Raw genomic sequence first — 24,362 nt, 5'->3', positions numbered from 1 at the left:
GGTGTGGCCATGTCTAAACCTATTGTGGGTGACATAGGGATATCCCATAGAGTTTTTGTGGCAATTAAAAATTGTAAAGCTAAGCTACAGGGTACTATAGTCGAGGCTATAGGTATGTTCACTTGCATGGTAATTATTTTATTTTATTAATGGATTTAGGTGCATCAGATTCTTTTATTTCACCATCCATTGTTCAGTGATGTGGGCTAGTGGGCACATGATAGGTTGATAGGTGGTAGGTTGAGTTAGCTACAGGTTCCAAGGTGACTGTGAATTCCATAGTTAGTGGTTGTGTGTTGGAGTTGGGCACCTTCACTACAACATTTGATCTTTGCATCCTATCCCTAGGGTCTTATGACATCATATTGGTCATTACATCAAAGGGAAAAAAATTGTTGTCAGAGATGCCTTGAGTAGGAGGTGACATGAGATATCAATTGTGTCATTGGGAGAGGATTTGTGAGGTCATATCTTGGAGGCTTTGCCTAGTGACACATGGTATTAGGAGTGGAGGGTGGAGGTGGAGTCTGAAAGCACCCTTGAGGGAAGGTTTTCAAGTTATTTTCTAGAGTTTGATAGATTGCTACAACACTTGGGGTGCATTTATGTGTTGGCCTTTGGCAATCTTCGTACCTTGATTTTTTCATAAGCATGTCATGCACCATATTGTGCACATCCTAGCATCAAGAATATGCATGCCAACCTTAGACAATCATACTTTTGGGTAGAGATGAGGTGCGATGTTGTTGATTTTGTTTCTCGATGTCTTGAGTGCTAGGGATTGAAGGCATAGCATCAACATTTGGCAGGCCTTTTGTAGCTGCATACCATTCTAGAGTGGAAGTGGGATACTATATCCATTGATTTTATCATGGGGTTGCCTATGTCTTCATGATGACAGGATTGTATCATGGTGACAATGGACAAATTGTTCAAGGTAGCACATTTTTCACCCATGAGAGCATCCTACATAGCTTCTTCCATAGCACATGTTTTCTTGGAAGACATTGTTAGTTTTCAAAGAATCCCTCGATGGATTATATCAGATAGAGATCCAATATTTACTTCATCACTATATACATCTGTCTAGCATGCTTTGGGTGCACAGCTTAATTTTATTTTAGCTTACCACCAAGAGATCGATGGTCAAATAGGGAGAGTGAACCAAGTTCTAGAAGACATGCTTCACATATATGGGATGGATAGATAAGTTAAGTGGGAGGACTATTTGTACCTTATTGATTTTCCCTATAATAATGGCTACCATAGTTCTCTTGGCATGTCGCCTTTTCAAGCCTTGTATGGTAAACCATGAAGTATCCCTTTGAGTTGGGATCATTTAGAGGATCGAGTGATTTTAGGTCCAGAGATGCTTCAAGATATGGAGCAACAGGTTGTTCCTATCAGAGAGCAGTTAGTTACTACTCAAGATAGGCAGAAGAAGTATGTGGATGCCCATAGGTTGGATCGTCACTTTTCAGTTGGTGATAGGGGATTTTTGAGTGTATCCAAGAAAGAACCACATTGATTATGGGAAAGGCTCTAAGTTGGCACTACATTTTTTTAGACCGTTTGAGATCCTTGAAAGGATCATTCCTGTTGCTTATTGACTAGCATTGCCATCTAGCCTATTGTACATCCATGATGTTTTCCATGTTTCTATTTTGAAGTAGTATATTTTCAATGTGACCCATGTACTTGATCAGGATGCTTTCCAAGTGGAGGATGGGAAGCTTTCTTTGGAGCTCATTTGTATCATTTAACATCAAAGGCTAACCCTCAGATGTCAAGACATAGAGAAGGTAAGGGTCCAATGGGACCCAAGCAATGAGACTTCTTCTATTTAGGAGGATGCAACACATTTGAGAGATTTGTACCCTTATCTTTTTTCAAGTTTCTAGGAGTAAGCCTATGCCTAGTGGGGGAGGATGTAGTGCCTCCTGTGTTTGCATTATGTACCTTGTTATATTTTGATTTTGAGAGATACTTTGATACTCATGTTTGAAGACATTCAAGATGATGTGATGGTTAGATACTATATTTTTATTTACCAGTATCATAGATGTTAGATGCTATGTTGTTTAGTTTTGATCATATTTGCATGATGATGCTTATTGATGTGACATGATGCTTTATGATGATATCTTGTTATTTTGTATTTGGACATATACTCTGTTTATGATTATATGATGGACTTATTAGATTCTAGATACTTTGATTCGATGCTATGGTTATTTACTTCATTCTTGCTTTGGGATGTTTTATAATGCAGTGAGTGATTTAAATAGATTATTTTAATGTAATGAAATAAATGGTTATAATATGATAAATGCATTTATCACTTCAGTTATATTATCATATGCAATCGCACTTGATCATGTTATTTAGTGTGCAGGATTTATATCCCTAGTAGTGACACATGGAGTAAGTGATTCAGATGTTCTTACCTAGCCAATGTCTTCCTTGTATGGTCGACATACCCTATTTAATTGATTAATTAAAACCTTCAGTGATTTAATAAATCTAGACTCATTTGCATTATGTGATTAGACCAGTGAGTGTGTTTGTGCATTTAGAGGTTTGCATTTGTCACAAAAGTTATATTGGAATATTGTGATTTTGTAGTTTACATGAATTTTATATTTGATTTAATTATTTTAATTCCTAGAGGCTTTGTCTTAGTTGAACTCCATTTAATTGGAATTGCCTGATTTTGTTTGGGTTGAAAAGGATTGTTTAAGTGGGTCAATTAATTTCCTAATTATTATATTCCACTTTTAAAAGTGAATATATATCCCAAAAGGGAATTATTTATTCACTTCTCACTTCTGAAATAGGAATCTGGAGAGCAAATTCCAAAATCCTCTCTGAAGGATTTATTGTTCTAGTCATGTAGGAGCTACATGCATGGGATCATCGCGAGGTTGGGCTCATTGGATCCAAGTTGGGGAGACCTTTGCTTGCTGAGGTTTTTGGCAGTGATCGTAATACAATTATTTTATCGTGCGTGTTCTTGTTTTAGCCCTTTTGACTATGACATAGGGCTCTCCCATTTTATTGTTTTGGCTTCATTTTGGAGTCTATTTCTAGGAGTAAACTATTTGGAGGATGAGAACTAGTGTTCCCCTCCATTTTTGCATGCTAGCTCTGCCCGCTTGGAGAGGTACAAGCGTTTATAGCTTTTTGTAGTTGGGGGTTTGGGGTTTCATGTCATTTTGTTGGCCATTTTTGCATACCGACTTTGAACCCAATTTTTTTTTATATTTGTGGATTTTGTACCCAATGACATAATGGATTTGGATTTTGACATTTTTGACATTTTTTGTTTTCGCGTCGATTTTTGTGTTGCCCTGATTTCTCGAGTTTTCTTGGCACTGTAGTAGGTCATGGATCTAGATTATCCATAGGGATATCTTCCCAACCTTTGTTGTATTTTTATGGCATTAGAATTCATGTTGAATTTGTACTACCAGATATAGGTCAGTTGAGTGATTTCTATATATTGTGTCTTATATGTTTCTCATCTAGCCCTTATTATTGATGATCATCATGTAGTTGGTGTGCCCACACACAAGCATGTGAGCATGCACTTATCAGGGTCTTGTGAGTCCTGAGCTCCTGATTACTTGTTGGTTGAGTTATGTTCATTAGGTCAAGTTGGGAAACAAAATTGCCTATGGGCACTCATCATGTGATGAGCATGGGTATGTAGGGTACATCAGTGGAGGGGTTTCTCTCATAACCCTTGGTCATGTTCTGGCAAGGTGTACATGAAGAAGTTTCTAACAAGTGATAACTATATAAATTTATGGGTAATTAACTAAGATAGGAAAATACTACATACCTGTATGACTCCTCCAAAGGTATGTGCTCATCAATTTATCCGAGAGCCAAATTGTCTGCAAGGCTCATCTAGGGACACAGCACATTGGCCTCTTGAGGGAGTCCCGAGGGGAAAGGTCCATACGATGTTGAGCTTGGGAGTACCAAGAAATCTACTCTCCAATAGAGTCTCTACATAGTAGACCCATAGAGTGTTTGACTAGGACCTATTGTATTGCATTGTATCATGATCTTGGTTTTAGTCCTCTGTACTATTTGGCATGAGTGTTAGTCATGGATGATTGTCTTGAGTGTGTTTGAGGTTGAATCACTATCTCCATCACCACAGGGGGAATGGGCCTCTAGGAACCATTGGTTGGGAGGTGTAGCTACCTTTACCACTATTGGGGACTAGTGTACAGAGTTGTCCTTTCTCCATGTTCAGTTTTGGAGTTGGATGCTCACATGATTCTCTATTTCTTCTAGAGTATGTTCCCATGTGATTTATGTTATTTCAGTTTACAGTGATAGTTGATTATGCTCATGTATGTTACTGAGATGTTACTTTTCTACATGATTACTAAATGCTATGGATTAGGTGTTTAGATGGTTAATTCATCCTTTCTAGCATGTTTATTTGTTTTACATTCATTCGAGTGTTCGAGCCTTAATATCTGTGGATCCAGTACTCCCTAGTGTGGAGGAATTATTCTACTTTACAATGCTTATTTTGTTTTCCACATGCTTATGTCAAACCTCACATCAAAGAGGAGATTCCTAGCACAAGAATGCATTCTCTCACATGAGAAAACCTTCTCTCATGCAGAGCATGGTGAATGCTCGTGCAAGATGGTGTTTCTTCGTAGAAGGACATGCAGATGCCCATGCAAGCTTCTACCTTGCTGGTAGAGTTCTTGTGGGGCCTATTAGTGTAGTTTTTTAATTTCCTAGTGGGTTATTTGTTTTTCTCTATATTGCTAAGTTTTCTCTACACTTTTAATAATCTTGATTAGGTTAATAAAGCATGTCTTATTTAGAAAGTGGTTGCGAGGTGTCACCTTCCTTCATGTGAGCATCCATTAGCTATCTTAGGAAGATACTTTGTTATCTTTAATTTGATAGATGGTTGCTCCTCATTGGTTGGTGTTTCCACCTCCTCCCTCTTCCTAGTCTATATAAGCATGCTACTTGGCTTGTATTTGTGATCAATTTCTTTTGCATCCTCTTAACTCTATTTTGCTTCTAGCATTTGCATTACTCTCTTGGAGACTAACTCTATGTTGCTATTTTGATTTTGTATCATTTGTATTCATAGTTTAGATATCTATTCTTTGCACTAGCTTTCTGGGTTATCAATCTTTTCAGATTCTTACATGGTATTCTATGTACACTTTTGGGTATATTCTATGTATTCTAACATAGTATCAGAACTTTTCTATGTGTAAGAGTATATTTTAGTTTCCTTATTTGAGAGATTTGGGGGGGGGCTAATAAATCTTATTGTAATTCTTTGAAAAAAAAAATGCTCTTCTCTTGCATCATTGGATGATCTTGAGAATCAAGAAAGTTTTAACAAAAATGTTTTTAATCTCTGGGGTTTCAATCTCAAATCTGACAACCAACATGCATATTTAAAATTTTCAATCAGTATTGCAAGTTCCAACATGCCATTGATGGACTTAGGAAGCTAATTCAACATTTGCATGTCATCTTTTGGTTGTTGGAGTTGTTTCTTGGTTTTTGGAGCTATTTTTTATTGTTAAAGGTGTCTAATTTACACTATAGCTACATCTTCTGTACATCAACAAGAAAAATGCTTTCTGGGTTTTGTTCGCAGTACGGAAAAACTATTTGAGTATCTTTTAGTTTTTTCATGTAAGCTATATATTTTGCATAATTGAGCACAAAAAGCTATAGTTGTACCCCTCTCCGTTGGCAGTCACAGATTTGAATGCAGTTTTCAAATGCCTCGTTCTTGCTCATATGGACTCTGATTTTGATGATTCTTATTATGACCTTGGCTATTTTTTTGTGCTCTACCCTCTAATGGAGTTGTTTTTCGATTTTCATTTATAAATTTTTTAGAAATTGCAGATTCTCAACCCTGACTATGCACAGTTCTCGTTTTGAAAACTTTGGAGGATCATAACTTTCTCATACAACCTCGTATTGAGGTGATTATTTTTCTGAAAGTGCATGATTTTTTGAGTAGATTTCAATGGTGTTATTTGTTTCCTTGATTATTGGGGGGGTGGGGGGACATTTTCATGGCTGGGTTCTCTTTTTTTTGGCATTTCTTCTCTACATTTCTTCATCATGGATCAAACAATTATGTCCATCCTAACTCCATACAATTACTTTGAGTGGAAATCACGCATGACAATTCACTTAAGGAAAGTTGGATTAAATGTGATAACTATGGGACTCGAAACTGAACCTGATAAAGATGAAGATAAGCCTAAGTGGTTTAACAAATGTGATAAGGCATATGGAACATTGTGTTTGTTTGTTTCTCCTGATTTGCTATTTCACATTGAATCTTTGAATACACCAAATGAAATATGGTTAAAGCTAGAAACACTATTTGGCACACAAGATTCAATGAGGGGTCATATGTTGGAAAATGAACTAATTAGTTTAAGTCTAGGCAATTTCAACACAATCCAGGATTTCTTCACTAAATTGAAGTCACTAAGGTTGCAGTTAAAACAATGTGGAATTGAAAAGTAAGATGAACAACTGATTCTTAGTATTCTCTCTAAGCTAAGCTCAAAATATTTTGTGTTTGTCTCTACCTTCTATGCTACTAAGGGTGCACTTGGTACTCAATTCACCATGCCATCTTTAGATGATTTTGTTGTCAATCTCACTCGAGAACAAGACAAGCTAATCTAGATGGGCACTCTTAAGTCCTCTAAGTCACATGACTTGGCTACCAATCATGGAACAAAAGAACAAAAAGGGAAAAGTAGTAACAACAATAGTAAGGAGGCGAAACAAAATAATAGTGAGAAAAAGAAGGATCAGATACGGGTTGCTTCAAAAGCAACTATTGATACCCCATCTTCCAAGGGTGATAAGCCTAAGAAAGAAAAGGTCAAATGTGCCTATTGTAAAAGACCTAGTCATGATGAACATAAATGTTTGAAGAAACAAATTGATCACTTGACGTACATTCTTGAGAAGAATAATAGCAGTGTTCCTCAGTCTATCAAACAAAGTTCTAATGAAAGGTCTAACAAGGAAAAAGAAAAAAAAAAGGGAAAGGAAAGGGCAAGGCCCTTGTTGTAGTTGCTTTCTCACCATCCACTTGGGTTCTTGATTTGGGTGCTTCGCATCACATGGCTTCATCTAAGGAAGAACTTGCATCCTTGGAGCCGTGTACTTTGCCTTCTATTTTGATGGGCAACGACACTCTATTGAGGTGTGTGGGAGAGGGTCTATTGATGTGGGGGATGGCACATTCCATGATGTTCTTTGTGTACCCTCATTATCAACTAATCTCCTATCGGTAGACCAGATCACTCACACAGGTTCAGGCAAGTGGGTTGTGTTCACTCCTAATTCAGTGGACATATGTGAGTTGCACAATGATTCTACAGTTGTAGTTGGAAGAGGAGATCATCAATCATGACTCTATCCATTTTCTCACTTTGTTCCCGATCCTCCTTCATCTATTTTTCTCACTCACTCTAATGATGTGAGTAAATTATGGTTTTAGCAATTTGGCCATCTTAACTTCTGCTATTTACATCAACTCAACCAGCAAAGCATGGTCATAGGGTTGCCTTCAGTTCAATTCTCAAGTGGTGTTTGCCAAGGTTGCATTCTTGGTAAGCATCCTAAGGAAAAGTTAGACAAAAGTAAGGTATGGAGAGCTTCACAGATACTAGAGTTAGTTCACAGTGATTTGGCGAGTCCATTTTAGCATCCTTCTTTCAACAAGGCTCGATATGTCCTCACATTCATTAATGACTTTTCTCGATATACTTGGGTGTACTTTCTCGAACAGAAGTCAGAGGTATTTGATCATTTTCAAGACTTAAAAACTTTTGTAGAGAAGCAATTTGGGAAAGCCATCAAAGTTTTGTGCACAGACAATGGTGGTGAGTATTTCAACCATTGGTTTGAAAGATTTTGCACTTCAGAGGGGATTGATTTACAACATTCAGTTCCATACAATCCTCACCAGAATGGTGTTGCAAAACAAAAGAATAGATCCTTGAAGGAAATGGTAAACTGTATGATTCACTCTAGCTCTCTTGCACCATAGTATTGGGCAGAAGCCATTAACTGTGCTTGTTATATCCAAAACCATGTTCCTTATCAAGCCTTGAAGGGAGTTACTCCTTTTGAAGCTTGGAATGGTTGGAAACCATTAGTTAAGCACATTCAAGTTTTTTGCTCTCCTACATGGGCCCACATTCCTGCAAAGAAATGCAAGGCCTTGGATCCATAGAGTAGACCTTGCATATTTGTAGGTTATCTTGATGGTGTGAAGGGTTATCAGTTGCTCCACCCTACTACACATGAGTTGTTCATTGAGAGGAATGTTCAGTTTGAGGAGGGACCTTCAATCTCCCTTTCTATCACTTCTCCAACTCCTACTTTGACATTGGTATCACTTGGAAAACATGACAGATCTTTTGATGAGTCAAATTCACTTGAGTTGTCTTCTACCTCCACTTCTAATGCAGAGAGTGATTCAGAGGACTCACCTCCTTCTTCTCCTAGTCATCATTCACAGGTTGATGATTCTCCTCCAAATTCTCCTTCTTCTAGTCCACTTTGGGCTAGACAGACCTTGCATTCTATAGGTGATTGGGTTGGGGATCCATCAGACATCAAACGGACTTGTTCACAATTCCAGGATGCTCCACATGTCTTCATTGCTACTACCTCAGATCCACAGTCCTTTCATGAGGCTTCTGGTATTCTTGAGTGGGATACAACTATATAGGAAGAGTATAGTTCCTTGATAAGGAACCACACTTGGGATCTTGTCCCTCTTCCTAAGGGAAGAAAACTTTTTCAATGTAAGTGGATCTATCGAACTAAATTTGTGAGCTTTGTTGGGGTGTGGGATGCTTCATCTTTTGGGGGGGCCTCTTCCTCTCACTTGGAGTCCTAATTTTTTTTAGGGAGTCTCTTTTCTCTCTCTTTTGGGAGACTTCTATGTACATGGGTACCTCATCAGGCCTGACTTGTCGAGACCCATTTCTCCATCCACCTAAGCTTTGCTTATGGGGGGGTGTTAGTGTAGTTTTTAATTTCCTAGTGGGTTATTTATTTTTCCCTATATTGTTAGTTTTTCCTACACTTTTAATAATCTTGCTTAGGTTAATAAAGCATGTCTTATTTAGAAAGTGGTTGCAAAGTTTCACCTTCCTACATGTGAGCATCCATTAGCTATCTTAGGAAGATACTTTTCTATCTTTAGTCTAATAGATGGTTGCTCCTCATTGATCGGTGTTGCCACCTCCTTCCTTTTCCTAGTCTATATAAGCATGCTACCTAACTTGTATTTGTGATTGATTTCTTTTGCATCCTCTTAATGTTATTTTGCTTCTAGCATTTGCATTACTCTCTTGGAGACTAGCGCTATGTTGCTATTATGATTTTGTATCATTTGCATTCATAGTTTAGATATCTATTCTTTGCACTAGTTTTCTAGATCATCAATCTTTTCAGATTCTAATAGGGCCCTCATTGTGTTCCCTCATGCGAGAGGGCATTATTTCATGAGTAGTGGGGTACTTCCTCACACAAGAAGGTTTTCTCTCATGCGACCCTGCAAGTTTGCATTTCCTCGCATGAAAAATAGGGGGTATTTCCACCTACTTTTCGTAAACATGATTTGGTGTTTTGAGTACTCTTTGAGGTTGCACACTTTTCTAGGGTTTGTCTGATCAGAGAGACTAGGTATTGTTACTATTTAACTTTCATAGTCAGTTGAACGCGTCAATAAGTAGTGATGCTTGGAGATCATTGGATGTTTGGATCGTTTGGTAAGTCTTACATTGCGATCTTTTGATGGATTGCATGTTGATGTGTTGATTCCATGCATGTTTTTTTTTTTTTTAAAATGTATTGGTTTTTATCTATCCTTGTTCCAAGGATCTCCGAGTAGGGCATTACACACGGCATAACCAAAATATGTGTAGAAAAGGCTTAGGTTGCCCACATAAGGGACAATGATGGTCAGGAATACCCAAGTGCTTGAGCCAAGGACCCAAGGGCAATCCTTGGAACAAGACACACCAAGAAAAGTGTGTAATCTTCGACTTAGTGATGGAATTCCAAATAGTATTAAGCATGTGTCTTCAATTTTGTTGCAAAGGTTGGAGGCATAAACATTGGTCAAAAGTATCAACCATAGGCAAATGTGGCACCTTCCAAAGGTTATCCCATCTTGGGCTTTTAATTAAAAAGAGGAGTACACAAATACCATTTGTCCTTACACCATGGCTTATTTGGCTAGATACCTAGCTTGTGAAGCATACAAGAAGGTCAAGCAAAAACTAGTAGGTCAAAAGTTTGTCGAGCTAGTCGAGTCAAACAAAACTAGACTTGCATATCTTCCCATATTCTGAGACTCATAGTAACTCTGGAGAACATATCTTTGGGAGTCTTAATGTCATGTTTGAAAAAATGTAGCACACTGGCACCCTGAATTGCCAGTGGAACTCCTTGCACAATAAATGGAGGAGACCACCAAATATTGTGTTGGTTCATAAATAGCCCACCCCTAAAACCATCGCTTGTCCAATGAAGCCAAGGCTTGATGGCTTCCTAGGCTCTCCAAATGCTTCTAATAACAAAAGTGCCCTAGATTTGCATTAGTTCTAGGGTGATGAGAATGGATTGAAACCCAATCCCCTTCTAAGTAGGCCTATTGACTAGGAATCAGAAAAATATAAAATGCCTAAGGAGAATTTTCCAAGCTTCATCTCTAGTAGGGCACAGATGACCCATTTAGTGCATAAGGAAATACCTTTCTTTTGAGTATAAACAAGACCAAGGTCGCTAGATTCCTTGGGAAGACAACAATACTCTCAAGCAACTCCATGAAACCCATGGTGGTTGGGTCTTGAAGCCTAGAGAAAATATTTCAGAAGCTTCTCCAACTTTAGATAAGAGGCTTTAGAAGGGGTCCAACAGGATGAGTAGTAAACATGGGTATCAACCAAAACCTTAGAGAAAATATAGAATTTACCAAGAAAAGAAAGATGCTTGGTGAGCCAGTAATCCATCTTTTTGGAAGTCTTGGCAAGCACACCATTCCAAAGGTCAACAATCCAAGCTCGAAAGGAAAAAGGAATGCACAAAAAGTGAAAAATCTCTCCATGTTGTATCTATTTCCAATTGTATTGTGCAAGCCAAGGCAGACCAAGAAGAAATGACTTCCTGGAGCACAAAGTTTTATGTCATTGAATCGTAGACCAAGAAGCCAAGAAAAAACTATCAAGACATTGAAGAGCATTCAAAAAAAAGATCTCATCCTCTAAGACAGTGAGAAAGGAGTTGTCAACAAAGTGGCCATTGACAAGCTAAGAAGGCAACTTGGATGGGGAAATGCCTCTAACATGGCCAGAGGAGATAGTATTGGCAAGCAAATACCCAAAACCTTCAGCAGCCAAAACATACAAAGCTAGAGCCACAAGACATCCTTGGTGGATAGACTGGAAGAGACCAAAGACCTTAGATTGTTTGCCATTGATGGTGATACAAGTTGAAGCATCTCCGAAGAGCATTTCCACATATTGAAGAAAGGCGAGACCAAATCCAAGGGCTCGAAGCATAAAAATAATGAAACACTATTTGATGCGGTCATAAGCCTTGGCAAAACCAATTTTGAGAAAAAGGGTTTGCTAGTTAGACCTACAAGCCCATTTCATACCTTCCCAGACAACAATAATGTTGTCAAGATTATCTAGTTTTGATGAATCTAGTTTTCTCTAGGTGCACAATCAAAGGCAAGAGGTGATGAATCTCGAGAATCAGGGCTTTAGTTATGATCTCGTAGGAGACATTCAATAAGGTGATGAGTCTCCAATTACAAATATCTTCCGGATCTTCGGCTTTAGGTATGAATTTAATGTTTCCTTGTTGATAACATTGCTAAGAGATTTAGTATGAAAGCCTTCAAGGTAGACTTTGTGCAGATATGGCCCAATGGAATCCCTTAAAACTTTATAGAATTTGTAGGGGAACCCATCACATCCAAGGCCTTGTCATCCACCATAAAGAAGACGGCTTCGATGAGGTCATTGAGGGTATGCATTTGGTCACAAAAAGCACGATGCTCAACCACAAGTCTGTTCGGAGTCATAGCGGTGTAGTTATTCAAAGCTTGGTCCATGCAAGCTGAATTTCCCTACATTGTGAATACCTTCTCATAGTGTCAAACAAAAGCTTGAAGTGTCAGCAAGTTCAAAGAAAATTTGATGTCCTTCCTTAATTCTTTTAATCCCCATATAGGTATGACAAGCTCTAAGAGCTTTGAAGAATTCCTTAGAAGCTTGCTCTCTTACTTCAAGCCAGTGGAGATTAGCCTTGATTTGAGCACCCTTGGTGGCATAATAATTAGCAATCTTCTTTTGGTGGTGAAGATCTACAAGCCAAAATTGCAAATCTGAATCAAATAGATTCAAGGTCAAGGCCACAAAAGCCGCACACATATCTTTGGTGGTGGTGTCATAAGACCATCTATGGTACAGAGCAAGTTGCATGTCGTAGATGCATAGAAATCTTGTTGTACGGGAAACAAAGCATTCCACCATTGAATCCATCCAATGTGGGTGCGAGGCCAAAGTTCTAGATTCAAGATAGACAATGTGATCCATAGTGGGATTATGACTCATCAACGACGTGTTGAGGAAAAATTGCATCTTACAAGGACACCTCTGAGTTGTTTGTCAAGTTATGGTAAATAGGATTGGATAGTGGTTTGACAAAGTCACATTATGTAGAGGAATGATAGGTAACTCCCTATCTTTAGAAAAGGAGAAAAAAGATTGTGTAGACATCATCACATAGTCAAGCCTCTTAAAAATCTTGTCATAACTAGTTCTAAAATTAGACCAAGTACGCCAAATCCTACTATAATGGCGACGATGAGCATTGGGATCAAAAAGGCCTTATTTATTACGCATATAGTACAAAGCTTCTGTTTGCCCAATTGTCCATTAAAAAGGTAAAATCCTATCTTTGTCAAAGGCCAACTCAGCCATATTGAAGTCCCCACATACTACTCGAGTGGCAAGTAGCAAACTCTTCCATCCAACACCATAGTTGTGATCTTTCAACAACATGATTGTGAGCATAAACACTATGTAGCAATGGAATGATTATTGAAGGATATCAAAATCCAAACAATTCACTACATGGGATTAAAGCCATGAGAAATAACTAAGAAAATTAAAAGAGGGGAAAGTTGAGTAACTATACTGCCTCGACTAGCTTTATGCTAGGAAGAAAAAACTACATTGTTTGGCCAGATAACTCGACAAGCGACATTGAGCAAAACCCTTAAAAATTTTACTTCTTGGAGACAAAATATCCAATTAACCAAGCTAGCGTCCGGTGTCTCACACATAGTAGTCGTGAGGAAGGTCTATAAGACACCACACATTCCATGAGAGGAAATTCATGATAAAAAATCTTGCATGTCATCTTCGCTCCCCAAGGAGGAGAAACTATTGTGCAAGAATGAACTAGTAGTGAAGTTAGGAGAAGAATCTTCGTCATAGATGATTCTCTGCTTCTCAGAGCCATCATTAGGATCTTCTCCACAACCATCAAGGCTACGAGATCTTCGCAAAGGCTAAGAAAAAATCACAAAATCCGCCCACAAAGTGCAGATCAGAGCAGGCCAAGAGATACTCACAAATGCCACCTTCTCCTGTCCAACAGGGTTTGAAATAGGTGGAGGCTAAAGAGGCACCACCAGTGTGACTAGAGCAGCCACAGAAGTCATCGAAACAATCTCCAATAAAGGTTGGGTGGATGAACACGTTGGTTGTTTATAAGGAAAGGAAATTTTACCCTTGCAAACAACAGTTATTCATTCATCTCTTTTACCATTCTCGATGGGCTTAACCTACGTATCCTTGCTAGGAGTCGACTTGCAAGGCACTACCAACAAGCAATCCTTGCTCTTATGCTTCTCTAATTAACATCGATAACAAGTGTTTGGCAAGTTCAAATAAAGAACCTTCTAGGTGAAGGTATGAGCCCCTACATAGATGTTGACAATTTCCTTGAGGTCACAAGGAAGGCCAACTTCAACACAAACCCTCCTTTGCGAACGAATGTTGAAAAACTTTTTTGGTTCCATGCAAACCAATTTACTAAGGGTTTGTGCAATGGCATGGACAAACAACCAACTGGGCACAAGGAGACTCAGGAACTCAACCCACACATGAACCTTCGATTGCTTGTCATTTGAGACAAAGAAGTCTCAGGGCTAGCACTAGAAAGCAGGTAGCAAAGACCTAACTCTCCAAGGCCCGTGGTTAAAAACCATGTTGACCTGGGAAGGGTTTGCAAACTTGTCAATCATATACTCCTCATGATTGACTCCCCATGGTTGCCAAGGGCCTTTTTTGTTTCAATTTGCAAACCCCTCCCAGGTTGACTTTGGCAAGGGCCTTGGTTTCAATTTGCAAGCCGTTGCCAAAGCCTGGACTCCTCATACTTAAAGTATTGTGCCACTTGTCAATCATATACCATTTTCATTTTTTATCAATAACTTTTGTAAAAATATTTATTTATTTAGTGAGTGAATTGAATATGTTAAAATAAAATAAAATCATGAGCTTGCTTGCTTTCACAAATAATGGGGCCTAAACTTTTTAAGAAAAACTCCACTACCAAATTCATGAAACCTCCCACTTTAAAATAATCCTTAAAAAACTCTAGAATACCTTCTGAATTTTTCTAAAAAGCCCCCTCCATGAGACTGCACACTAATACACCTTTAAAAACTCACATTACATAATGCCATTCACCTTCACCAATCTGAGATCTTCCATACAGAACATAAACAAATCAAGGATTCTCGTCTCATCGCCATTCTCTCGTCCCTTAGGTTTAATCCAAGAAAATATTGGAGCCTTGCAAACATCAGTCTGTTTTGGCCCATGTATTTCCTTGTCAACTACTAATCAAATTATCCAAGATGCATCTTCCACTTACAAAACCATTTTGAGACTTGAATACAACAGGAGTTAAGATCAAATGTAGTATTTAATGTTGCAATAAAATCTCCGAGGATAAAAAGATTAAGGTAGCTTTTTACATTGCAATAAGAAAAATATTACTTTTGTGCTCGTGAGCAGTTCCACAAAGGAATTGTCTTTGTATGTAGGGTTTGAATAGGTGGACAACTTTACCCCACCTTGATTCAAACATGTGACGTCCTCTATGCCTTAATTATAGGGTGCCATGATTTACTCGTACTCTTAGCTTATTCTTTTCAAAAGCAATTTGATTGTTTCCCTTGCCTTAAAATCTTTCATATCTGGCGCTTACATCACTGGTGGTTTTGGGACCATGCCTTACCAGTCCTCTCAGATCCTATTTTGTTTCAATTTAATATTCTCCTTCCTTTTGTTCCTCCTATTCTAAGGAACGGCTGACCCCAACGAAGCAAATTCAATTTGTGAAAAGGTGGTCATTTACATTTTTTGCAAAGGTTAAACATGCTAAAATACTATTACAATTAAAATCAATATTTCATAGGACAATATATCACAAACTGTAGAACATAGGATCAAAGAATCGTCCATAAATTCAGGCACATTGCAACTGCACAGACCCAACAAGAAGTACTGTTGTCTAAATATGAATTGCTCTGAAGATTATGACCAAATAAAGAAAACTTAAAACAAATCAACTTGTCTTGTAATTATGCAAGAGTTCTTAAAACTTTTCAATACTCAAAAATCGTGGTGTCGAATTGACCACTATCTCATGATAGTGGGAAGATTTTGGAACTTGCAGCAACAATAGCACGTTCCACACCTGCCACCTCACTGAAACAAAAAAATGGTGAAATTTTCTATTTGCAAACTTTGGCATGGCTTGAAGATAACCCAAATCTGCTTTGCACTTGAAAGTTACATGTTCAGCAACAGATCTTGATATCAAGTGTACCAAAACAGATGCAAGTGTTATGGCATTGTTTTGGGAAAGCAAAGTTATTGGTATGGACACGCCATTGAATAGGGATAGATTCACAATCTAATCATTCAAAAGTGATGATTTATCATTTCATTCCCCATGGAATTGAGCCGTCTTGATCTCTCATCCAATTCTGCCATGACAGCAGGTTCTTGCTTTTTACGTTGTTTTGCAATTGTGTTTGTGGTCATAGAACCAATTTGCTCAAAGGCTACCTGTTATTCAGAAATAGAGAGTGATTTGTGAAATTTTAAATCAAGTTAATATGAGACAACCATGTTGCCAATGATTTGCTATTGATATAGAGGGATTGCAGAGAAGTGTTTAGAATGATAATCTTTGATTCTTTAGTATAGACTTGCATGGTTAAAATGAAAGATCACAATTAAATTTTGTACCTTCAATAATGCATCAGGATCAAATGCGTGATGGGTTGTATCATGCAAAATACTAATGACATCTCCAATTTGTTGAGCTGCCAATATGTCATCCTCCCTCATCTGTTGGCGTAAGAAGAAATATGTTGAGTCAGAAGAGAACCCTATCAAAATAACAATTCCATTCTGTACAAAATGTTAAAAGAGCCCAACCAAAAAATCTCTGAAAGGTATCGTGTGTGATACTACAGAAAGTTTTGCAAAATATATAAATAGCTTGTCAATAAAATAAACAAACTTGCCTTAAAGATAGCTAAGGCTACTCGAAATAAAACCTTGGCACCCTCATTGAACAGAACATCCCAAACACGCATTGTAGTCTATAGTGGCATCCACAGGAGCATAATTATAAGACATGAGAAGGGCGCATATGGTATAAACAAAATGTGTCGCACACAACACAAACTTTTAGATGAAAACATGATACTCACTTCGGATGGCAAGCTTTTTGCAAACAGACAGAGAAACCATTCTGTTGCTACAAGAGAGACATCAAATTCCAAATGCTCCAAATGTGCAGCAACTCTGCCATACAATCAGAAAAATAGAAATAACAAGAATACAGGTCAAGAAATATCGTAGGAAAAGGAGATTTCTAGGCTGACAATCCAATCATTGTACAAGAGAGTTCTTAATCTTTACCTAGGCAGTTTTTTTGCCAGGAGGTCTCTAAATACCCTCTGTTCAACATGACATCCTGACAGGTTGTCTGTGTAGCAATCATTGACTAACACATTCTCCAAAAGCACGGCAAGCATCCAAAATACATCCTCCTCAGTTTTCATGACAAGCAGTAAAAGTGCAGCAACATAATTCAAACCCTGTTTGAGGAACAATGTTTCTCCCTTAAGTATATCTTGAAAACAATATTTACAGTACTTCAATTATTTAAATATATTTGGGAAAATTACATGCTGTTGCAAGCAGTTCCTGTTAACATTGCCATAAAAGCATAAGTACTAAATTCAAAACAAAACTAGCCATACTTGACAATAACCAACGTGAGAGTCACGAAAAGAGTACCCCACAAGCACCCTGCGCAATGCTGCATGTCCATCTGAAGTATCTAGCCAGGGATGTGAAGGAAAAGTGCGTGGGAGATCCTGCAAAAATATAGAAATAAATACTTTGCATTGAAAATCTGATAAATCTTTTCATAAATGTAAAGATGGTATATTAGTGGACATCCATTTAGTTATCAAAGCCCCTTCACTTGCTTTTATTTAGAGTGAGACCCCTCTTATTGGCTTCTTTCATTTTAAACATGCTGCAAATGCATCTTTGTTTTTAACCTTTTTTCTGAAGGCACAGATCTCATGTTGTAGTAAACAGTATAAGAAATTCTTGAAGCATACAACAAAAGGTCTTGGCAGCTATAGCAGTGCCCTCCCATAACACACGGGCAGAACAAATATATCAGAGAATTAGTACAAGTTAAATATCTCCTCAACATAGATCCACCCTAACTAGCATGTGAACAGAAGCCAACTGTGATTGTGATGAAGTTGACAATTTCTAAGCTACAAGTTAGAGGCATTTCCATTAAAAGTTGTGTGCTGCCTACATCTGCATAGAAGAGCCAGATAGCTTAATAAAGCATTCAGAATATACATACTATTCTGCCTCATCATTCATGTGTCTACAAGTATTGCTTCTTCTAAAATAATGCAAAAAATCACTGCAGCAAATTATAACAGAATATAGTACCAAAACAATCATGCATACAGAAACAGAACAACAGAAAAAGCCATGCACTATTTATCCCTTCAGACATCAGTCAAGTTTAGAAATAACTCTAACAAATGACAAGCCAGCCAACAAATTAAAATTAGAGCAGTTTCCGTTACATCTCTAATGCCTAAACATTATGATAATCTTCTATTTCAAAAAAATTGGTCAAATGACTGAATGCTTAAGGTCTCATCTGCAAGATAAAGACTCTGAAAAATAATACCAGTGTTGAGTTCTGGCAGGTAATTGGAATAGCTAGATATGAAACTGACAGGACTAAATTTAGTTTTGCACCGGTTTGAGTTGGAATCATTTACATATACCTAGATTAAGTTTTAAATGTATGATTAGCAATTATTTGCTAAATCTATGGTTTGTGACAATATGACAAATGTTTACTCAACAATTGAAATCCTAACAGCGAGCAGTCATTTGGAGGAACCATTACTATATGCATTTGGCCATCAGTTTAAATCTAGTATTATGAAGCTCCAGGAGACATGACTGGGGCTAAATAATCCTGGCTGATGTTTCAACTCACTTTTGCATTTGTTCCCATTTCAGCTATAGCTATTTCCTACTCTCTTGTGTAATCTTTCAACTTCAAATATTATAATTAGCTGTTACATCTGTTTCTCACCGTGCAAGCTTCAATTCCAATCATTATCTAATCTTCATCACAAATAAAGTTTCATAATCGTGCATCCTCACCTTGAGATGGAATTTGCACTATGCACCGCCACCACCAAATTATTACAGATTGAGTCTTGCAAGTGAGGACACGTATTTAAACATTTTCACCCTTGCAAGAGTTGATAAAATGCAATTTTCTGTAAAAACACTCTACACAATTATCTTATCATTACATTGAGTCACTGACCCCTTGATGATAGCCATTCATTCACATAAACTCTACAGCAGCTCTTTTTCATGACAATCAAGCCTTTAATGAAGATGCATACAAAAATATTGACCAAGACAGCTCACAACTCGCATTATATATAGGGCTTCAATATGGTTTGGGAAGCAAGAGGATGTATACAAAAATTGTCACTCTGGAAGAGAGCCTCAAAATTGTGTCATGCTAACCAGAAAAATAAAAAGTAGGGACCACATTCCCTATTTATAAAGTGTGATTTCAGTACAGAGAATACATTTTTCTTTTTTATTAATCAAATTATACAGTGATACCACATTTAAATCTTGAAATGATGAAATTGTACACTTTCAAAGTAAATGCAGAGCCATAGGTTCACTGAATTTAGGTCAAGACCTATCACTAAGATATTACATTCAGTGGGAATGCCAAAATAATATTCTTTGGAGCTACAAATGCCAAATATTTACTCACAGGTTGCTATGATTTCCCACTATCAGAAACCATTTTTTATATAAGCCTCACATCTTTTGTATGGCAAGACTCGTTTGAATCACATTGTTAGACAATAGTTTGCATATCAGAGGCTCTAACACTCTAAAATCCAAATATTATGAGCATTTCCTATGACAAGAAATAGATTTTCCAATCCTGATATTGATTACAAATGGGTAAACATAAAAAACGACTCATTTCATGTTCCATATAAGGTTAAATGCAGTGGAATATTGTTAGAAATCATCCAAGTTTTAGAAACATCGTAATGGAAGTCAAGCAACTGAAACTTGAAAGGAGCATGAAACAACAAGACGCTAACCTATTGCCCGAAAATATAAATAACAAGCTTATTGTTAATATCTTAGTTCGTGTCCTTCACATTTAAAGTTCTGATCATTAATTAACCTCATAAACAAAATCTCTGCATCAATAAATATGGAACATTTTTACATGGTTCCATTCGTTGTGGATTAAGCCCAACTTTGCATTTAATTAATAAAATGGAGCTTATCAATAAACAAAGCTTATGAATCCTATTGATCACATAAAATATCCACCAGTGGCTTATTTATTTCTGTTAGGGAGACAATTCAAGTCCAAAACGAGAATAATAATGCATAAATGATAATACAGTAAGCTTGCTGAGTGAATGAGAAGCATAAAAATGATATTATGTTGCATTCTGGTGTCTCTCAACAGTGACAAAACATAAACAATGCAACTTACATGATCAATCTGGCGTGTCGCAGCTGTGACCTTTCCTTGAACAGCCTTGCTAAGATCTTCATAATAGCTATCTGGTACAGTAGACCGTTTCTTCGCTGCACCAGAAATTGATAGCCAAACCTTAGGTCTCAACTGAGGGGGAATCCCTTTCCTAATCAGCCTCTTCAACACAATAGTATTAGTGAGGACACTAAGTGATAATGAAGATACAGCAATTCCTTCAGACATAGATGATATCTTTGGCTGCAAATACCAGCCAGCCCCTTTGCTGGCTTCCAATGCCCACCACACCCTGCCTTGTTCTCTCACCCTCTCCCTAACCTCATTGAAAACATTTGCATCCTCCAGACTCCCCTCAACAGTAAATGAGTACAGATCTGAAAACTTTACCATGACATTTCTTCTGAGTACGTTACTATTGCCCTTCCATATTGGGTTCTTCTTTTGGCTTTCCCACATAAGGGGTAACATTTCCCCGTGCTTGTTTTGGGCTCCGAACATCTCCATATATCCCAAAATACCCTCTGTATATACAAAATACCTATGATGAGTAGTCAAAGCTTGTCTATAGTATAGATCGTATCACATAACCCCAAAATCAATCTTTATGTACAAAACCCCTAACGAGTATTCAAAATATAAATTTCTATTAGATACTGTTATTCATCATAGACCAACCAGGAAAGGCAATGACAAACTCTCCCAAAAAAGCAGTACTCGCTTCATAGGCTAATCTTCTAGAAGCTTCCAGTGAATCAATGAAACATCGCCTTGTAAAATAAGAACTCAAATATCTAAATTCATCCTTGTGAACTTCAAGAATACTACTTTATTTGTAAATTGGAGCCAAAATCTATGAGAAACAGTATAAGTATTCAAGTTTGACAAATACCTTTCAAGATATTCTAAAATATCCCACAGTGCGACCTGCGAGAGCAATGGCTAACTTTCCATAATACAATGCGGAGTTCCTATATTTCACCTTTTCCAAAGCATCAAATTTCTTATAACACTGATCTCAACTGTGTGATTCTCTAGAGACGGTCTTAGAGGGAAAGAAAGATATTTTCCACTGAATACCGAATCCAACCAATAGAGCGACTCGTTAAAGCGACCAATAACTCCCTCCAAAAGTAAAAGTTGGGATACCCAATCAAACCTTATTAATGCACCAGCATTTAATTTTCCCCAAAGTATCAAATTCCTTAGATAAACTGACCTCAAAACAGAATAGTCGCACCAAAATCTGAAAGAACAATGCTATTTCTTCTCTAATTTGTGTCCAAAATCCATCAAAGCCAACAGGATTCTGCAAAACCCCTCTTTCCTGCCCCACTCAAATGCAATGTAATCCCCCGCTAAAGAGGGCAGCCATTGCACCTCTGTTACAAACACCATGGCAACCACAAACTCCTTCCACAGAACCCAATCTACAAAACAATAAAAAACCCAATCCCAAAATCTGCATTTCCCAACAGAAAAGAACGTTGGGCAGACAAAAGACTCACCACATTGGCTCCTTCTAGCTCTTGATCGAATAGAATTTTACGGCCTGTTCTTGTCCGATTTTGCACAAAATCTAGAGAGACTTAGCTCGACTTAATCGATTTAAGCAGAAATTTTCCACGGAATCGAAAGCGCACAATGTCGGACATCGAAACGGAGATTTGGTCGTAGAAGACTGCCTCCGGCAATCCCTCCAAACGGATAGACGGGACTGATTCATATACAGACCATTCAGGTTCGGCACCGAGCCTCGTAAAAAAGAGACTTTTTCGTGGACCTTTGGATGTGTCCGAACCTAGTCAGAGTCTGATCTGGTTGCTTCGTTGATGCTTCGTTTATCAGAACATAAAAAGCGCGTGGTGTACGACACGTGGCAGTGTAGCTTGCCGAGTATGAGTGGGTCCCACGACCGGCGGAGCGGTGGCAACTGGCATGCATCATTTGCCTTTTGTGCGTGTGGGCTTCTTTTTCTTTTAGTTTACTCTTCTTTATAAAGTACTCCATGTGTTTCACACTTATGGGGATTCTCTTTTGGTAGGGCAGGTAAGGTAAGGGCCACCATGGTTTATCATTAATGTCAAAAGAAGATAGAGATATTCTTCACCACAGTAATGATACCGTGATGATGAATAATAGATTGGCCTTGGTGTTTATTTCAAGTTTTATCATGAAGTGTTCTCTCTTATTTGGTTTTAAGTGTTCTCTCTTATTTGGTTTTTAGTTTTTGACTATTCTAAATAGGTAGTTCTTTTATTGCTTGTGGTTTAGATTATGTCTTCATTGATATCAATATTTTGGATTACACTTTTTAACCTAACATCGAAGTGTGAGTCAAAATATTGAAATGAACACACTAAATCTAAATCACAAGTTTTCAGTCAATCACAATCTCAAGTTGTTTATACGTATCATTTGTCAATAGAATTTATTAAAGTTGTTTAATTTTCAAATCTCAATGACTATACAATATTAAGTCATTAGTTCATATGTAATTTAATGAGAACATACAATAAATTATGGCTAGCTTGTAAGAACGGACAAATTGGAAAAAAAGAGCAATAAACATATTGAAATAGGAACACTAATGTGTGTTGCAAAAGCAATTCTGAGTGAAAACTCTAATAAAACATAATATATCACTCAAAAATCACTCAAAATAGTATATAACTTAAGCTCCTTCAGTTTTATCATTAAGATCAATAAATTAGTATGTCACAAGGTACAAAACTCAATAACCCCTCAAGAGCCCCAAAAGTTGCTTGAAAATTTGCAATAATGACTAGGAACTAAAAACATGCATAAAATATTATTATGAATCCCCTTCTTACTTTTTGTCATGTGTAATTTAAGGTTACATTGCATATTAATGAAACACGAACTCTAACAGAGTTAGAGTCCTTGTCATGTAGAAAAGAAGGGGAAAGAAAGAAAGAAAGGGGGTTTTATAGTCCACGACACTATGTCATAGTTTTTGGGTTTACGTATGGTGACAGTGATATGGGACTACCTCGTACTCTTTTTCGAGAGGCGCTTGGTGCTACAAACAAGGTGTACATACCCTACCCCCTAGTGGGATGAACAAAGCATTGCACTAACAAAATTGAATGATAGTTAAATGGACAACATACCTTTTCATAACAAGTTTACATGTAAATGAACGGTGTAGTGGGTAAGTGTTTATACAACCTCTTTAGTTGTTAGGTTAAAAAAAGTGTGAGAATGAATCCTATAGAGTTACCATAATATTAATGTTAGTCTTCTTGCATAATATTTGCAATGTTAGCATAATGTTGTAATCAATTCATAAACAAATGAAATAGGCAAAGAATGAAACAAGAAATTTGTTATCTATGCGTACAAATAGTGATGTGAAATCAAATCTCTCATTTAGACTATAATATCTTATATTACCATGTATATGTTGTATATCCACACACATTATGTAAGATGTGTTAACATAGACACACTACATAAAGTGTTTGTTGTATGTCATCTTATGAACAAAACTCTACACAATTCCTTTATTTGTTTGAAACACTAAATTTTGATGATAAAAAAAGAAAAGAGATATCAAAAATATAGTGTATGAATAGCAAATATAGGTCATTTATTATTTTTTTAAATTTTAAAAAAAAATCTTATAACATTCGACAAATATTTCAAGTGTCTAGTTTTTTACTACGGTAAAAATAGGTTTTGAAGGGGCTCGAAATACTTTATGTGCCCTACTTCTACTAACACATCTTGTATAATATTTGCAAGTATGATAACTAGTTTCCTTATTTTTAATTTCTTGGTTTAGCTCTATTACAATATATAAGACAATATTTGGTTGGTGATGTTCAGAGGCAATTAAGAAGATGATAATATATATTTTGAAGCAAGAGATTTGTCATGAAAACTCTCTTTAAATGGCTTACAATTTGTCCAAACTATTAATTGTTATTGAATAGTTAAAAAGATGTGCAACTTGTTTAAAGCATGGAGTTATAAAGCTAGTCATTGTAGTAGACATTATGCTTTTAATAGAATACAATATAAGCTATATATAAAGATACAACATGCACAACTGGAATGCA

General features: G+C 37.1%; 1 protein-coding gene across 1 annotated transcript; it reads right to left on the bottom strand.

Annotated features, from left to right (window-relative positions):
- Nucleotides 1-15,707: 15,707 nt before the first annotated feature.
- LOC149558276 (Ypt/Rab-GAP domain of gyp1p superfamily protein) lies at nt 15,708-21,972 on the bottom strand. The gene is made up of 8 exons (XM_089832563.1): nt 21,170-21,972; nt 20,278-20,801; nt 17,432-17,548; nt 17,088-17,266; nt 16,877-16,970; nt 16,688-16,765; nt 16,407-16,508; nt 15,708-16,223 (listed from the first exon to the last, which is right to left on the bottom strand). The coding sequence occupies exons 2-8, from the start codon at nt 20,782-20,784 to the stop codon at nt 16,077-16,079; spliced, it is 1,224 nt and encodes a 407-aa protein (XP_089688689.1). The 5' UTR covers nt 20,785-20,801; nt 21,170-21,972; the 3' UTR covers nt 15,708-16,076.
- Between the last annotated feature and the right edge of the window lie 2,390 nt (nt 21,973-24,362).

This window comes from Cupressus sempervirens, chromosome 5 (genome assembly GCF_028749045.1).
Source record: "Cupressus sempervirens isolate cs-2001-9-10 chromosome 5, ASM2874904v1, whole genome shotgun sequence".
Classification (NCBI taxonomy): domain Eukaryota; kingdom Viridiplantae; phylum Streptophyta; class Pinopsida; order Cupressales; family Cupressaceae; genus Cupressus; species Cupressus sempervirens.
The sequence above is the reverse complement of the archived record's forward strand: the minus strand, read 5'-3'. Positions and strand labels throughout refer to the sequence as shown.

Bases quoted from the DNA above. Each gene is read 5' to 3' on its own strand.
- LOC149558276 (XM_089832563.1), bottom strand. From the start codon at position 20,784: ATGGAGATGTTCGGAGCCCAAAACAAGCACGGGGAAATGTTACCCCTT. The intron at 16,509-16,687 runs GCAAGTTTGTTT...TTACGCCAACAG, and splicing joins TAGCCTTAGCTATCTTTAAG to ATGAGGGAGGATGACATATT. The intron at 16,224-16,406 runs GTACAAAATTTA...TCTGAATAACAG, and splicing joins ATCCTGATGCATTATTGAAG to GTAGCCTTTGAGCAAATTGG.